The sequence below is a fragment of the Bufo gargarizans genome, chromosome 4, assembly GCF_014858855.1.
Source record: "Bufo gargarizans isolate SCDJY-AF-19 chromosome 4, ASM1485885v1, whole genome shotgun sequence".
NCBI classification, from domain to species: domain Eukaryota; kingdom Metazoa; phylum Chordata; class Amphibia; order Anura; family Bufonidae; genus Bufo; species Bufo gargarizans.
The window spans coordinates 326837390-326855944 of NC_058083.1; the positions used below are offsets into that span (position 1 = coordinate 326837390).

General features: G+C 48.3%; 1 protein-coding gene across 6 annotated transcripts in view; it reads right to left on the bottom strand.

Annotated features, from left to right (window-relative positions):
• The window catches only part of REPS1 (RALBP1 associated Eps domain containing 1), a 116618-nt gene that overhangs the window by 60581 nt on the left and 37482 nt on the right, over positions 1 to 18555 (bottom strand). For 5 of the 6 annotated variants that reach the window (XM_044288728.1, XM_044288733.1, XM_044288729.1 and 2 more), the window contains exon 5: positions 5643 to 5767. In XM_044288728.1, the coding sequence (XP_044144663.1) occupies positions 5643 to 5767 (125 nt within the window). The remainder of the gene's footprint in view (positions 1 to 5642; positions 5768 to 18555) is intronic. The other variant, XM_044288730.1, reaches the window with a different exon arrangement.

Genomic DNA, 18555 nt, shown 5'->3' on the forward strand with positions numbered 1-18555 from the left:
TACTGGCTACTTTGATCAACGAAACGCCTTTCAGCTTGCATAAGGGCAGAGGGAGCGGAGGCTTATTTTACGGTGTGTAATGAGAAGGACCAGGTTTTTTCAATGAGCACTAGATCTTTGGAGGCAAAGATCTTTCAATTGGCAGACAGGGAAGTACGTCTGTTTTGGACTATTAAGTCCCTGACCTCATAAGGAAAGCAATCATGTTCAGCGGGGTCTAAGAATTTATAAAGATTTGTATCAGCGTGAGGACTTTGCAGAGTCATGGAAACACATGCATTTAGAATTCTCCATGCAAATATTAAACTTTGTCCTAGCACGGGACAAAAAGGAATACATCAAGGTTGAACAAGACCTAGAAAAAGCGCATGTGGAACTCAAGCTGAGATTGACTGAGACACAGTACATTAATTTTGAGAAAAGGTTAAGTAAAAAGCTTACCGTTACTCAAACTGAAATAGAGAGAAAAAGAGATACGTTTTTGAGAGATAAGAACGATGAGAATGACAGAGTCTTTGACTGGAACAAAAAGAGAGGTCGTCCTCTACGTAATCCACGCCGCACCCGTAGCGATTTCTGGACTACCAACTCAGATTCTAGTCAGTCAGAAAATGGAGCAACTGCCCGGGTGAACAGCCCCCCTTTAGGAAAAGAACCCGAAGGGGACGAGGGAAAGAAACACCCAAATCCGCAAATCCAGGAGAAGGAGGAGACAAGTCTCCTGGAAACAGTAGAGACATTCCATCCAGCCCCCCCGATGCAGGACTCTCCCAATATTGTCATTAACCGCACCACACATGAATTGCCCCCGAGCTGTCTCTCACTCCTCCAACAAGGGTTGGGATACAGCTTGGTGGAACAATTTAATCCTGTCAACTTTGAAATAGATTTATACAGAGCTGTGCGTAAATTGTTTCTTAAAAAAAAAAAAAAAAGAGAATGTTCTCAGAAAGTAGTTCTACTCGTCCCCCACCACTACTTGGTGAGGTCCCTGCACACATGACCTGCACTGATTTTCATTTACAGCATCGCTTTGATACTAAGGAGATTGAGTGTGTACAGTTCCTTGTTCGAGAGCGATAATACCGTTGCACCTGAGTGTCGGGAATTGTTTTCAGGCGGCATCAGGTCCACTTTTCTTCCCCCTATGCCGGCGGGCTCTGCTATTGCCCTCTTCCACAAAAGAGTACTTAGGGATGTACGTGCACTGATTTATCAAGTGGCACCCCCTAACATTACTTGTGAGGAACGGTCTGCTCTACAGTGGCTTGATGGTCTTGACGATGTCGTCATTAAGCCCGCCGACAAAGGGGGCAATGTGGTCCTGATGACCAAGGTCTATTATTTGGAGGAAGCTGCCAGGCAGTTGGAAGATAGAAATGTATATGAAAAACTTAGTGGGAACCCAGTCCCGTCTATACTGGCCAGGGTACAGTCACTCCTTGATAAGTACATTGATATACAATTTCTGCCCAAGAGCATCTTGGAGAGACTGACTCCAAAGTTTCCTAAGAACCCTGCTCGGTATTTCGTCCCGAAAATACATAAATCGCTGTCCCATCCCCTGGGACGACCTATCGTCACTGGCATGGGATCAGCGACCGAACCCATCTCTAGGTATATCGACTGGCTATTGAGGCCTTTACTTAGGGGCACTCCCACGTATCTAAAGGACACCGGGGACTTCCTCCGCGCCCTCAATTTTGAGTGGCGGGAGGAATTCCGCCTTGTGTCCTTAGACGTGGAGAGTTTATATACGAGAATTCCCCATGACTTGGGTTTGAAGGCCATAGCTATGGTTTTGAGTCGCTCCGACAAGAATCCCATTTTTTCAAGGTTCATACAGGAATTTTTATATTTAGTACTCACCAACAACGTGTTCCAATTTGACCGGCAGTGGTACCACCAGATACTAGGTACAGCGATGGGTACACTGGTGTCGTGTACCTTCGTGAACCTGTATCTGGCGCTATTTGAAGAGACATACGTCTTCTCACTGGGGAACCCCTTCCTGAAATATGTCCACCTTTACCTGCCATAGGTGGATGATGTATTTCTGGTCTGGCCGGGCAGCGAAGAGTTGTGTAAACAGTTTGTACAACATTTAAATGAGACTAATCACATGAATATGAGGTTTACCCTCAACTTTGGTGGTGATTCTCTGGATTTTCTGGATGTAAGTCACCACAGTTGATGGTGTACTCCACACAACAGGTTTTTGTAAGCCAACCGCAACAAACTCGCTGCTCCACCAGACCAGTTTTCATCCCCCCACGGTGAAGGATGCTGTCCCTTTCGGACAATTCATCCGTTTACGTAGAATTAATAGCATGGATGAGGGCTATTTCAGGCAAGCCCACCAACTTAAGGAAAGGCTGCTGGAGAGGGGCTACCCAAGAAGAGACGTTGTCGATGCTTTATATCGTGCCGGTCGGCATTCACGTCATAATCTCGTTAGGGATAGGATCGAGGACAGCAACCAAGACAGATTCGCATTTGTCTTCAAATTCAGTCCAGCAGCAGATATAGTGAGACAAGCTGTGTTAAGTAATTGGGACCTTTTGAGAGGAGAGTCTTCTTTGGGGAACTTTATTTCAAAAAGACCCCTTGTTACTTTCAAAAAAAGCCACACTCTGAAAGATAGATTAGTCAACAGTGTGTTGAGACATTCCAGACAAACCAATTGGTTACAGAACAGAAAACCGCAGGGCAATTACAAGTGTGGTATGTGTTCTTTGTGTTCCCAAAATTCCCAGAGAAAAATACTATCTTTGGGGAGGGGACATGCATAAAGTCAAAGACTTTATCACATGTCTTACATATCACATAGTTTACATAACAACTTGTTGCAGGTTTTACATTGGCAAAACTATAAGACCCTTATTCGAAAGAGTACGGGAGCATCCCCAGGGGTGGTGATCGCCACCACCTCCTGCTGCAGTGGGAGGCTCGATGGCTCATCGGGACTAATGCCATGGGTCCGCATGGATTAAATGATATGGCTGTATTTATCTAAAGTCCCTGTTCTCCTACTAGCCTGTCTTGCCTCTTGTAATTTGTTGCCTCTAACCGATAGTGTTTGCTCTATTGCATCTGTATTGCATTCGCATTGGTACAATGTGTCCTCTTTGTATCTATTTTCACACGCAATTGCGCACCTGTGGAGTGTCCTGGTGATGATCGGGGGTTCGCCCTTAAATGTACGGCGGTGCGCTTGTGCATCATAGCGGTCCGAGGAAGCGCAAGCCACTCGCGAAACGGCAGTCACTGCCGATCCACACCATAGGGCCATCCCACTCCCCAGCCTGCACGCTTGTGGCCATGAAGAAGCAATAAAGTTGTGAAGTATCATCAAGACTGGGGTGAGTGCAGAGTTTCTTTCCATCTACTCCCCACATATCAAATGTTAAAGATAATACAACCGGATCCGTTCATAACGAATGCAGATTGTTATATTATCAGTAACGGAAGCGTTTTTTGCTGAACCCTGCCGGATCTAGTAAAAACACTGGTGTAAAGGAAAACTGGCTTAGTTACCCATAACAAACAAATCAGATTCCACCTTACATTTTCCAAATTGGCTCTGAAAAATGAAAGGTAGAATCCGATTGGTCACCTGAGCCAGTTTTCCTTTTCGCCAGTCTTGATAAATCTAACCCTAACTGAACAGACTTCATTTATATGTGGGAATTGCTTTTGTGAGTGAACACACTCAAAGTTTCATCAGGGACATCAAGATACTAACTGTCCTTCTACTGATTACTGTGGGAATCTGTACTCCAGCAGCTTTCCTACATCTTTCATACACAGATTCCTCTTGCAGGAACCTTGTAAATATAATTCACAAAGGCTGAGATAGGAAATGGTGTAGTGTGACTGTAGTCAGCACAGTACAAACCTAGCTGTGAGCTAAACTGCTGAGTCTTGAGGTACACAGCCTCGGTGCTACAGCATTTTAAATTAGGTTTTTAGGTAACCGGCCTGTGTACTCTGTACTGCAATAAATAAATCCACAGCAGAATGCAAATGCAAGTCAGCTGATGTTAAAATCTGAATTCTACCACAGTAATTGGTTATAGATTAGGAATGTTGTTTATCTCCTTTTCCACAGCATACCTTAAAATTTCCCAAAAAATCTAAATCATTTAAAGGGGTTATCCATATATATATATATATATATATATATATATATATATATATATATATATATATATATATATAGATGAACTATTCTTACGACCAATCCCTATCTGATGATTACCTATCCTGATCGTGATCATTTCACGGATAACCCCTTTAAATGACATGTTTGCAGCATGAAAAATCTTTCCTTATAGAGGTTGTCCTATATACCCCCACTTCAGGCCTCCCTCCCAATGTTTGATCAGATGGCTGCAGCAATCATATGCAGTATACCCCACATGGCCACTGGCCTCCTCTGACTCATGTCATAACGCTGAAGCCAGTGTCTGGCTGCAGCTGTCAAGTGGGGTATATGGCACATCACTGCAGGCAAGTAAACTAAGTCAGGATACTAAGCTCTGGACTTAAAGGGGTTGTCTCACTTCAGCAAATAGCATTTATCATGTAGAGGACATTAATACAAGGCACTTACTAATGTATTGTTTTCCATGGTTACGGCCACCCTGCAATCTGTCAATGGTGGTCGTGCTTGCACATTATAGGAAAAAGCGCTGGCCTCTCTTGTGGTCGGGTCTGTGGGAGTGGGCGTAGGCCAGTGTTTTTTCCTACAGTGTGCAACCACAGCCACTGCTGCTGGATTACAGGGTGGCCATAACCATGGAAACGAGCAGTGTATAATGTGGAGGAAAAATGAATCGAGCCAGCAAAGAAAGCAATATGGATAATAACAAAACATTAGTAAGTGGTTTGTATTAATTTTCTCTACATGATAAATGCTACTTGCTGAAGTGACACAACCCCTTTAATTAACTAGCCTAACACCCCCGAACTGCATCTTGACATGTCCCTCCCTAAAGTGATAGTCCACGATCCATTAGATTTGAGTGCGCTCCCGCTAGGGTAGTTGCTCCCTGCTGTTGGTGATCTTCGGATTCCAGACTTGTTTACATCCAGCTGGGTTTTGGACGGGACCAAGTGCACCGTTGCAGCCACTAAATAGCCTCAGCCCTGACATGTCCCCAAGAACCATGTCATGCTGGTCACATGCCACCTGGAAGCCTGGAATTGGATGATTGCAGACAACAGCTAAGGCGCAGGACTGGAGTGAGCAGGTGTGTATCCTTCTTGTATTAAGTCAACACTAGGAAGGTTAACTCAAAACCAAGGGGATCCTGTCTGCTGGGTATCCTAATCTTAAAAAAAAAAAAAAAAACACACATGTATGACATACAGCTCTACTGCAACATGTTGTTTGGCCTACCATAAGTAGGTATAGTACTGATAATGTATCTGTCCCAAGCTATCTCTGCCAATTCCAAAGGGAAATCCCTGGCCAAAATTAAAGTAGTATTTTATTAAATCCAAAATGGACAACATAAGACAAAATCAGAAACAAAGGAAAAAAAAATAAAAAAAAATGGAAAGATGGAAAAAAAAAGCCATTTCAGCTCAGCAAATCAAACAAAGCAAATGAAAAGGCAACTAATAAAATGTCACACCTGGACAGAGGCGGGATGCATGGCTAAAAGAGCACTGCTTGGTGGAGTATCTGCAAAACTGACCCAATTTTCCTGATGTGGAAGTGGAGACTGTGCCGGCCATGCTCCTTCACTCGATGAGCCACCTGGACAGAAAACAGAGAAATTAAGTATATACAATGAAGAGAAGATTTCATTTCAACAATTGAGAACCAAATGTTTAAGAAAAAAACAACCTAGAATAACAATTTGTAAACTTCTGTTGCTGTTTCCATGCCCCTGAAGTCATTATTTCTGGAAGTTAACTGATGTACCTTAGACTAAATGCTTCAACAAATGATCAACTGAACTAGAGGCGGCAGGCGATGTCAAGATTCTTCTAATTGCAATCTGTGACAGATGCCCTTTAACTCCTTAGTGACCCCCAATGAAGCGATCCCTAAGGACCCTTAGGTTAGGCCACCACCTTTTTATGGTGGCCTAGTCTAATCACTGTATGGCTCTTCCGTGCAGCAATGAGCAGGAGCTGAGCTGGTGCAGCCTGGCAATATAAGACACTGTACTGCTAAGGCAGAACAGTGTATCATACACTTAAAAAAAAAGGAGATTTTTGTATAACTTACCAGTTAAATCTCTTTCTCGCTCTTCCTTGGGGGACACAGACCTTGGGTATAGCTCAGCTCCCTAGGAGGCGTGACACTAAGTAAAACTGTTAAGCCCCTCCTCCATCAGCTATACCCTCAGCCTGGAGATAGAGGCTACCAGTTGCGTGTCCAAGTAGTGAAAGGAAAACAACCAACAATGCAAACAACAGCCAACAACCCAACGGGGCGCCAGCCATAACCCTAGAACCAAACACAGAAGGGTGGGTGCTGCGTCCCCCAAGGAAGAGCGAGAAAGAGATTTAACTGGTAAGTTATACAAAAATCTCCTTTTCTCGCCCATTTTCCTTGGGGGACACAGACCTTGGGACGTTCAAGAGCAGTCCAAGAAGAGAGGGACTACAACCCAAGGCGGACCACCGGAGCATCAGGAAACCGCGGCCTGCAAAACCAGGCGGCCCAGAGCAGCATCCGCTGACGCGTGCGTATGCACTCTATAGAACCTGGTGAAAGTGTGCAGAGAGGACCAGGTGGCCGCTTTGCACAACTGCTCAGCCGAGGCCCGATGCCTCTGCGCCCAGGAAGCCCCGACTGCTCTGGTGGAATGAGCAGTGACGCCGAAAGGCGGAGCCCTGCCCTTGGCTCGATAAGCCTCAGACACCGCCAGTTTAATGAAACGGGCAATGGCCACCTTGGAGACCGCCAAACCCTTGCGCGAACCCTCCGGAACCACAAACAGGGAATCCGTGCGCCGGAAGGATCCGGTGACCTCCAAGTAAATCCTCAACGCCCTGACCACATCCAGACGGTGCAGTTCCCGTTCTCTGGAGTGGGAAGGAGAGGGACAGAGCGACGGAAGGACGATGTCCTCATTGATGTGAAAGGCGGAGACCACCTTTGGCAGGAAAGCCGGGACTGGCCGGAGTACAACCTTATCCTGGTGGAAGATCAGGAAAGGTTCGGAGCAAGAAAGAGCCGCTAACTCCGACACCCGCCGGAGAGACGTGATGGCCACAAGAAAGATGACCTTGCAGAACAGAAGGCGAAGGGAGACCTCCCGCAAGGGCTCGAAGGGGGCAGATTGAAGCGCCGAGAGCACCACATTCAGGTCCCAGGAAGGAACCGGAGGGCGGTACGGCGGAACAGAGTGAGCCACCCCTTGCAAAAAGGTCTTAATCGGCCCCAGAGGGGCCAGGGGACGCTGGAGAAGAATAGACAGCGCCGAAATCTGTCCCTTCAGAGAACTGAGGCCCAGCCCCAGGTCCAGGCCCGACTGGAGGAAGGACAGGATCGTGGGAAGAGAAAACCGGAGAGGTGGGACGCTCCGGGACTCACAGAACCCCAGATAGGACCTCCAAACCCGATAGTAGATCCTCGAAGATACGGGTTTACGAGCACTGATCATGGTGCGGACTACGTCCGCGGAGAAACCCCGTCGCGTTAAGACGGCGGTCTCAACAGCCACGCCGTCAAACGTAGCGAGCCTAAATGCTCGTGGAAGATCGGACCCTGAGAGAGAAGGTCCTCCCTGGAGGGCAGTGGCCACGGAGCGTCTGCCAACAGCAACATTAGGTCGGCGTACCAGGACCGACGGGGCCAATCCGGGGCGATCAGAATCGCGGGAACGCCCTCTGCCGCGATCCTCCGAAGAACCCATGGCAGGAGGGGAAGAGGAGGAAAGACGTACAGAAGGGAGAATTGGCACCACGGAAGGACAAGCGCGTCGGCGCCGTAAGCCTCCGGGTCCCGAGCCCTGGATAGGTATAGGGGAACCTTGCGGTTGAATTTGGAGGCCATGAGGTCCACGTCGGGGCGACCCCAGCGAAGACAAAGGGCCTCGAACACCTCTGGGTGCAGGGACCATTCTCCCGGATCGATGGTGGACCGGCTGAAGAAATCTGCCGCCCAGTTGTCTACCCCCGGGATGTAAATCGCAGACAAGGCTGGCACGTGCTTCTCCGCCCAGAGGAGAATGAGGGACACCTCTTGCATCGCCGCAGCGCTGCGGGTGCCTCCCTGATGGTTTATGTACGCCACCGCCGTGGCATTGTCAGATTGGATCTGAACAGGGCGGCCCCTCAGTAGATGGGTCCAGTGTCTGAGGGACAAAAGAACCGCCCTCAGCTCCAGAATGTTGATCGGAAGTCTGGACTCCGATAGCGACCAAACGCCCTGGACGGATCGGGGAGGGAAAACCCCCCGCCACCCCCGTAAGCTGGCATCGGTGGTAATCACCAGCCAGTTCAGTGGAAGGAAGGACCTCCCCCTTAGAGGGATATGCAACCACCAGTTGAGGGAAGCCCGAGCCAGGGGAGGCAGAAGGAAGGCCCTGTCCAGACTCCTCGGTGATTTGTCCCAGGCCGACAGAATCGCCCTCTGAAAGGTGCGGGAATGGAATTGTGCGAACGGCACCGCCTCGAAACAGGCAACCATCTTCCCCAGCAACCGCATGCTGGATCTGAGGGAAGGCCGGTGATGACGGAGAAGGCTGCGAACCGACCCGCGAAGGGCCAGACGCTTGTCCGACGGAAGACGGACCTCTGCCAGTTCCGTATCCAGGAGCATCCCCAGGAAGATCAGCCGTCTGGAGGGGGTAAGGGAAGACTTGGGGTGGTTGATAATCCAACCAAACCGCGTCAGGGTCTCCAGAGTGAGATCCACACTGCCGGATGCCTGTGAAAGGGAGGGTGCCTTGATCAAGATGTCGTCCAAGTACGGAAGAAGAAAAAAACACTTCTTGAGCGTAGAAGGGCCAAGACAGGGGCCAGGACCTTGGTGAACACCCGAGGAGCCGTTGCTAGACCAAAGGGAAGGGCAACGAACTGGAAGTGATCGTCCCCCACCGCGAAGCGTAGGAAGCGGTGATGACATGGAGCAACCGGAACGTGGAGGTATGCATCCTGAACGTCGATGGAGGCCATGAAATCCCCCTTTTCCAGGGAGGCCACTGCGGACCGGAGAGACTCCATCCGGAATCTCTGCAGGCGGAGGAAGCGGTTCAGGCGCTTTAGGTCCAAGATCGGTCGCACCGAGCCCTCCTTTTTGGGGACCACAAAGAGGTTCGAGTAGAACCCCCTGAACCTTTCCGTCGGAGGCACCGGGGCGATGACACCCTTGTCCATGAGTGAACGAACGGCCGCGAAGAAAGAGGCCGCTCGTACGGGGTCCCGCGGAGGACGGGACCGGAAGAAACGGTCTGGCGGAATGGACGCAAATTCGATCTTGTACCCGCAAGATACAATCTCGAGCGCCCATGCGTCTGAGATGTGGTTCCGCCAAACGTTCCTGAAAAGGAGAAGGCGGCCCCCCACCAGGGTGGGTGGGGGCGCACCTTCAGGCAGAGGGCTGCTGGCCTGTGGTAGCCCGTGCAGGCTGGGGCTTGCGCCAGGTAGGTTGCGCCCGAAAAAACGGCTTCTTGCGTCTATCCTGGGTTGGGCCAGAGGAAGAAGAACCGGCCCCGGGTCTAGATCCGGAGGGCTTACGAAAGGACCGAAAACGGGACGAACCCGCACGACCCCGTGGGGCGCCCTTTGGCCTGGACTGGGGGAGGTGAGTACTTTTCCCACCCGTGGCCTCTGATATAAGTTCGTCCAGGCGGGTCCTGAACAAGCGGGAACCCGTGAACGGTAGGCCGGCCAAGGAGCGTTTGGAAGCGGCGTCCGCCGCCCAAACCTTCAGCCAGAGTTCCCTCCTGACAGAAACCGCCAGGGCAGAGGAACGGGCAATGAGGGCCCCCGCATCAAGGGAGGCCTCACAGATAAATTTTCCAGCCTGGATAATTAGCTGGGCTAAGGAACGGAGGTCCTGAACAGGAACGTCCGACCCCAACTCCTGCTCCAGCTGCAAACCCCATTCAGAGACCGCTTTGCCAACCCAGGCGGAGGCAAAAACCGGTCTAAGGGCCGAACCAGAGGCAGAAAATATTGCCTTGGAGAGGGATTCCGTACGACGGTCCTCAGCGGACTGGAGGGAAGATCCGTCCTGTACAGGAATAGCAGTGCTTTTGGACAGGCGAGCCACAGGAGGATCAACCTTGGGCGGAGATGTCCAGGTGGTCACAGACTCCGCAGGAAAGGGATAACAAATGTCCAGCTTTTTTGGTGTAACAAAGCGGACGTTGGGCCGAGTCCAAGCCTTGGATACCACAGAAGAAAAATCTGCATGTATGAGAAAGACCTTGGAGGCCTGTCTGGGTCGGAGAAAGGACACGCCGGCCTGCTCAGAGCTGGGGGGGTCATCGTGTATCTGAAAGGTATCGCGGATACTAGTGATAAGATGCCCCACCGCGGATGACAATTTTGACGGGAGCTCTGAGTCCATGTCCACATCCGAATCCGCCAGTTCTCCCTCAGAAGGCGTATCCCTTTGAGAGGATAGGCTTGACTGAGCTCGCACGCATGGCGGAGAGAGCGAAACATCAGGAGAAGATGTGCGCTCAACCCTTGAACGTTTCTGAGTACGCCGGGCCCTGGAAGATTCACTGGGAGGCAGGGAATCAGTGGGGGCGGCAGAAACGGAATTCCCAGCAGGTGCGACAGGGATTTCGGCAGTCTGCGGGAGAGGCGGTCTATCCACGAGACGGCCCACTACGTGTGTAAGGCTCTCCACCGCCAGAGACAGAGACCTAGCCCAGTCAGGGGGTTCAGAGACAACAGGGGGCGCAGCGGGAAGCGGGCCCTGCACCGGGGCCTGACATGCAAGGCAATGCGGCTCAGATTGCCCACTCGGAAAAAGTTCCTTGCAGGCGGTACAGGCATGGTACCAGGGTTTGGGGGCACCCGTGGGATCAGACATGCTGACAAGTGGTCGTACCTTGATACAGGGACAAGGGATTGCAGCGGCTATGACCAGTGGGGTTAGGAGAGGGTTAACAGTCCTACCAGTGCCTCAGAAGAACGTCAGGTCAGTTCCCTAGGAGCGTAGGTCCAGATCAGCAGCCGCGAGGCAGCCAGAAAGCCAGCGTGCGTCCCCAGCGATGCACCAGGTGTCTCCCACGTGTCTCCACTTCAGTCCGGAGTGAGGAAGCGCGGCAAGCTTGAGCAGAGGCGTGGGAACAAGCTCCGCCCCCTCCACGCTTGAATGTTTCAGAACGAAACTCCGCCCCCAAACACACGCACCCCGTGCTGCCCGAGATTCTCAGGCATATGTTGTAAAATAAGGGCCCGCAGGCCCCAAGAGCGCGGCGATATAACTGGAATCCGTGCGCCGGAAGGTAAGGTGGGTCACCTGACCCTCGTCCCGCCGAACCGAAACCGCCGATGCCGGGCCTAAGCCCCGCCCCCCCGATCGCGGCACGGAGCGGGCGGCGGCGGGGAGGTAGCAAGAGGCAAAGAGTAAGCCGGCTATCAAGGTACGATTCTAAGCAGCGTGTAAGTTCGTCCAGGCGGGAGGTGCGGGATCGGGCAGGATGAAAATCAGGCAGATGGGGAGATCTCACAGAGCGCTCTGAGAAGCGCAGGAAGCGGTCGACCACGGGTGCCCCCCGAACCCAGTGCAAACAGGGACAGGGAATGGGCTGGAAAAAGCCATCTTACCTGTCTTCACCCTCAGTTCCTTCCAGCAGGGTCGCCCCTTCAGCCCCTGGCACCGCAGTGGCAGGAAGCTGGAAGAGGGGCTTGGCGTGCGGGCGACCCCCTAGCTGGCGGGATGTAGGGGAGCCGGTGCTGCCCAGATCCTCCTATTGCTTCAGTGGGGGAGGCAGCAGCGCAAATACGTTGGCACTGGTGCAGCTCAACCCCGGGAGAACAGAGAGGTCCAATGCGTCTCTGGTATCCCTAGGAAAAAACAAAAATAAAATAACAAAATTAGAGAAAATTAAAAAAACAACAAGGAGAAAACAGCCCTGCAGTAGCAGGGGGTGTCTTGCCTCCTTGGACACTAAGCTAAAACTGGTAGCCTCTATCTCCAGGCTGAGGGTATAGCTGATGGAGGAGGGGCTTAACAGTTTTACTTAGTGTCACGCCTCCTAGGGAGCTGAGCTATACCCAAGGTCTGTGTCCCCCAAGGAAAATGGGCGAGAAAATTGGTATTGTAATAATTGTACTGACCTATAGAGCAAAGTTATTTATACTGAAAAACGAATGCCGCAAAATTTATAACAAACACTTAGTGGCAGTATTGCTGCCCCCCCCCCCCCCCCGCATCGTCCCCCAAATAACAGTTGATAAAAGGTAACCAGTAAATTAGGAGTACCCCAAAATGGTGACATTAAAAACCACAACTTGTCCTGCCCTCATACAACCACATCAATGGGAGAGAAGAAGGGTCTCTCTTGGAGTGCGAAGATGAAAAAAATTGCTCACTAAGGCCCAAAACCGTCTGGTCACTAAGGGGTTAATGTCTCTTATTTAACATTAATAGTAGGTAATAGCAGGAAAATGATACATAATTCTGAGATAGACGAGGCGGCAAATCATAATGAGGTGGTTATTATGGGGGACTTCAACTACCCACATATAGACTGGGAAACTGAAACTTCTATATCTCATAAAGGAAACAGGTTCTTGGCAATAACCAAAGACAATTACCTCTCCCAACTGGTTCAGGACCTGACTAGAGGGACGGCCATACTGGACTTAGTATTAACCAATAGGCCGGACAGAACAACAGACGTGCAGGTTGGTGGACACCTGGGAAATAGTGACCATAAAGTAATAACCTTCCAATTATCATTCAAAAGAACGTTTCTACAGGGAGGAACAAAAATACCAAACTTCAAAAAAGCCAAATTTAGCCAACTAAGAGAGGTCATAGGCCAAACTAACTGGGACAAAGTCCTCACAAATAAAAATACAGCCACAAAATGGGATATCTTTAAAAGCATCCTAAAATCGAATTGTACATACCGTATGGGATTAAAAGGTTAAGGAACAAAAAGAAACCAATGTGGATAAACAGAACTGTAAAGAAAGCAATAAATGACAAAAAGAAAGCATATCATTCACTGAAACAGGAGGGGAGCACGGAAGCACTGAAAAACTATAAAGGAAAAAAATAGAACATGTAAAAAACAAATAAAAGCGGCCAAACTAGAGACCGAGAGATTAATTGCCAAGAGAGTAAAACTAACCCTAAAATGTTCTTCAATTATATAAATGTTAAAAAGTATAAATCTGAAGGTGTCGGCCCGTTAAAGAGTAATGAGGGGGGAGTCGCAGAGAGCGACGAGGAGAAAGCAAAGCTGTTAAATATTTTTTTCTCCATTGTATTCAGTGAGGAAAATAAACTGTCAGATGACATGCCGAATGTTGAAATAAATTCCCCATTAACCACTTCAGCCCCGCTAGGTGAAACCCCCTTCATGACCAGAGCACTTTTTACACTTCGGCACTACACTACTTTCACCGTTTATCGCTCGGTCATGCAACTTACCACCCAAATGAATTTTACCTCCTTTTCTTCTCACTAATAGAGCTTTCATTTGGTGGTATTTTATTGCTGCTGACATTTTTACTTTTTTTGTTATTAATCAAAATGTAACGATTTTTTTGCAAAAAAATGACATTTTTCACTTTCAGCTGTAAAATTTTGCAAAAAAAACGACATCCATATATAAATTTTTCGCCAAATTTATTGTTCTACATGTCTTTGATAAAAAAAAATGTTTGGGCAAAAAAAAAAAATGGTTTGGGTAAGAGTTATAGCATTTACAAACTATGGTACAAAAATGTGAATTTCCGCTTTTTGAAGCAGCTCTGACTTTCTGAGCACCTGTCATGATTCCTGAGGTTCTACAATGCCCAAACAGTAGAAAACCCCCACAAATGACCCCATTTCGGAAAGTAGACACCCTAAGGTATTCGCTGATGGGCATAGTGAGTTCATAGAACTTTTTATTTTTTGTCACAAGTTAGCGGAAAATGATGATGATTTTTTATTTTATTTTTTTTTCTTACAAAGTCTCATATTCCACTAACTTGCGACAAAAAATAAAAAATTCTAGGAACTCGCCATGCCCCTCACAGAATACCTTGGGGTGTCTTCTTTCCAAAATGGGGTCACTTGTGGGGTAGTTATACTGCCCTGGCAATTTAGGGGCCCAAATGTGTGAGAAGAACTTTGCAATCAAAATGTGTAAAAAATGACCGGTGAAATCCAAAAGGTGCACTTTGGAATATGTGCCCCTTTGCCCACCTTGGCAGCAAACAAGTGTGACACATCTGGTATCGCCGTACTCAGGAGAAGTTGGGGAATGTGTTTTGGGGTGTCATTTTACATATACCCATGCTGGGTGAGAAAAATATCTTGGTCAAATGCCAACTTTGTATAAAAAAATGGGAAAAGTTGTCTTTTGCCAAGATATTTCTCTCATCCAGCATGGGTATATGTAAAATGACACCCCAAAACACATTCCCCAACTTCTCCTGAGTACGGCGATACCAGATGTGTCACACTTTTTTGCTGCCAAGGTGGGCAAAGGGGCACATATTCCAAAGTGCACCTTTCAGATTTTGCAGGCCATTTTTTACACATTTTGATTGCAAGGTACTTCTCACACATTTGGGCCCCTAAATTGCCAGGGCAGTATAACTACGCCACAAGTGACCCCATTTTGGAAAGAAGACACCCCAAGGTATTCCGTGAGGGGCATGGCGAGTTCCTAGAATTTTTTATTTTTTGTCACAAGTTAGCGGAAAATGATGATTTTTTTTTTTTTCTCTTTTTTCCTTACAAAGTCTCATATTCCACTAACTTGCGACAAAAAATAAAAAATTCTAGGAACTCGCCATGCCCCTCACGGAATACCTTGGGGTGTCTTCTTTCCAAAATGGGGTCACTTGTGGCGTAGTTATACTGCCCTGGCAATTTAGGGGCCCAAATGTGTAAGAAGTACCTTGCAATCAAAATGTGTAAAAAATGGCCTGCGAAATCCGAAAGGTGCACTTTGGAATATGTGCCCCTTTGCCCACCTTGGCTGCAAAAAAGTGTCTCACATGTGGTATCGCCGTACTCAGGAGAAGTTGGGCAATGTGTTTTGGGGTGTCATTTTACATATACCCATGCTGGGTGAGAGAAATATCTTGGCAAAAGACAACTTTTCCCATTTTTTTATACAAAGTTGGCATTTGACCAAGATATTTTTCTCACCCAGCATGGGTATATGTAAAATGACACCCCAAAACACATTCCCCAACTTCTCCTGAGTACGGCGATACCACATGTGTGACACTTTTTTGCAGCCTAGATGCGCAAAGGGGCCCAAATTCCTTTTAGGAGGGCATTTTTAGACATTTGGATCCCAGACTTCTTCTCACACTTTCGGGCCCCTAAAAAGCCAGGGCAGTATAAATACCCCACATGTGACCCCACTTTGGAAAGAAGACACCCCAAGGTATTCAATGAGGGGCATGGCGAGTTCCTAGAATTTTTTTTTTTTTTGCATAAGTTAGCGGATATTGATTTTTTTTTTTGTTTTTTTCTCACAAAGTCTCACTTTCCGCTAACTTAGGACAAAAATTTCAATCTTTCATGGACTCAATATGCCCCTCACGGAATACCTTGGGGTGTCTTCTTTCCGAAATGGGGTCACATGTGGGGTATTTATACTGCCCTGGCTTTTTAGGGGCCCTAAAGCGTGAGAAGAAGTCTGGAATATAAATGTCTAAAAATGTTTACGCATTTGGATTCCGTGAGGGGTATGGCGAGTCCATGTGAGATTTTATTTTTTGACACAAGTTAGTAGAATATGAGACTTTGTAAGAAAAAACAAAAACAAACAAAAAATTTCCGCTAACTTGTGCCAAAAAAAAATGTCTGAATGGAGCCTTACCGGGGGGGGGGGGGGGGGATGGGTGATCAATGACAGGGGGGTGATCAATGACAGGGGGGTGATCACCCATATAGACTCCCTGATCACCCCCCTGTCATTGATCACCCCCCTGTAAGGCTCCATTCAGACGTCCGTATAATTTTTACGGATCCATGGATCGGATCCGCAAAACACATGCGGACGTCTGAATGGAGCCTTACAGGGGGGTTATCAATGACAGGGGGTGATCAGGGTGATCACCCCCCTGTCACTGATCACCCCCCCTGTAAGGCTCCATTCAGACATCCGCATGATTTTTTTACGGATCCATGGATCGGATCCACAAAACACATGCGGACGTCTGAATGGAGCCTTACAGGGGGGTTATCAATGACAGGGGGTGATCAGGGTGATCACCCCCCTGTCAATGATCACCCCCCCTGTAAGGCTCCATTCAGACATCCGCATGATTTTTTACGGATCCATGGATACATGGATCGGATCCACAAAACACCTGCGGACGTCTGAATGGAGCCTTACAGGGGGGTGATCAATGACAGGGGGGTGATCAGGGAGTGTATATGGGTGATCACCCGCCTGTCATTGATCACCCCCTGTAAGGCTCCATTCAGACGTCCGCATGTGTTTTTTGCGGATCCGATCCATGTATCCATGGATCCGTAAAAATCATGCGGACGTCTGAATGGAGCCTTACAGGGGGGTGATCAATGACAGGGGGGTGATCAATGACAGGGGGGTGATCAATGACAGGGGGTGATCAGGGAGTGTAAATGGGTGATCACCCGCCTGTCGTTGATCACCCCCCTGTAAGGCTCCATTCAGACGTCCGTATGCTTTTTGCGGATCCGATCCATGTATCCGTGGATCCGTAAAAATCATACGGACATCTGAACGGAGCCTGACAGGGGGGTGATCAATGACAGGGCGGTGATCAATGACAGGGGGGTGATCATGGGTGATCAGGGGTTTATAAGGGGTTAATAAGTGACGGGGGGGGGGGGGGGGTGTAGTGTAGTGTGGTGTTTGGTGCGACTGTACTGAGCTACCTGAGTCCTCTGGTGGTCGATCCTAACAAAAGGGACCACCAGAGGACCAGGTAGGAGGTATATTAGACGCTGTTATGAAAACAGCGTCTAATATACCTGTTAGGGGTTAAAAAATTCGGATCTCCAGCCTGCCAGCGAGCGATCGCCGCTGGCAGGCTGGAGATCCACTCGCTTACCTTCCGTTCCTGTGAGCGCGCGCGCCTGTGTGCGCGCGTTCACAGGAAATCCCGGCCCTCGCGAGATGACGCGTATATGCGTCGTCGTGCGCAGGGCTGCCACCTCCGGACCGCACATCTGCGTTAGGCGGTCCGGAGGTGGTTAAAAGTGTCCTGTCTGACCCAGGAAGAAGTACAACAGTGACTTAAAAAGATTAAAATAGACAAATCGCCAGGACCGGATGGCATACACCCCCGTATCCTAAGGGAATTAAGTAATGTCATAGCCAGACCCTTATTTCTGATATTTGCAGATTCTATGTTGACAGGGAATGTCCCACAGGATTGGCGCATGGCAAATGTGGTGCCAATATTCAAAAAGGGTCCGAAAACAGAGCCTGGAAACTATAGGCCGGTAAGTTTAACATCTGTTGTGAGTAAACTGTTTGAAGGTTTTCTGAGAGATGCTATGTTAGAGCATCTTAATGGAAATAAGCAAATAACGCCATATCAGCATGGCTTCGTGAGGGATCGATCATGTCAAACTAATTTAATCAGTTTCTATGAGGAGGTAAGTTCTAGACTTGACAGCGGCGAATCAATGGATGTCGTGTATCTGGACTTCTCCAAAGCATTTGACACTGTACCACATAAAAGGTTAGTATATAAAATGAGAATGCTCGGACTTGGAGAAAATGTCTGCATGTGGGTAAGTAACTGGCTCAATGATAGAAAACAGAGGGTGGTTATTAACGGTACATACTCAGATTGGGTCACTGTCACTAGTGGAGTACCTCAGGGGTCAGTATAGGGCCCTATTTTCTTCAATAGATTTATTAATGATCTTGTAGAAGGCTTGCATAGTAAAGTATCAATTTTCGCAGATGACCCTAAACTGTGTAAAGTAATTAACACTGATGAGGACAGTATAATACTACAGAGGGATCTGGATAGATTGCAGGCTTGAGCAGATAAGTGGCAGATGAGGTTAAACACTGACAAATGTAAAGTTATGCACATGGGAAGGAATAATGCAAGTCACCCGTACTTATTAAATGGTAAAACACTCTGTAACACTGACATGGAAAAAGATCTAGGAATTTTAATAAACAGCAAACTAAGCTGCAAAAACAAGTGTCAGGCAGCTGCTGCCAAGGCCAATAAGATAATGGGTTGCATCAAAAGGGGCATAGATGCCTGTGATAAGAACATAGTCCTACCACTTTACAAATCGCTAGTCAGACCACACATGGAGTACTGTGTACAGTTCTGGGCTCCTGTAAACAACGCAGACATAGCAGAGCTGGAGAGGGTCCAGAGGAGGGCAACTAAAGTAATACCTGGAATGGGGCAACTACAGTA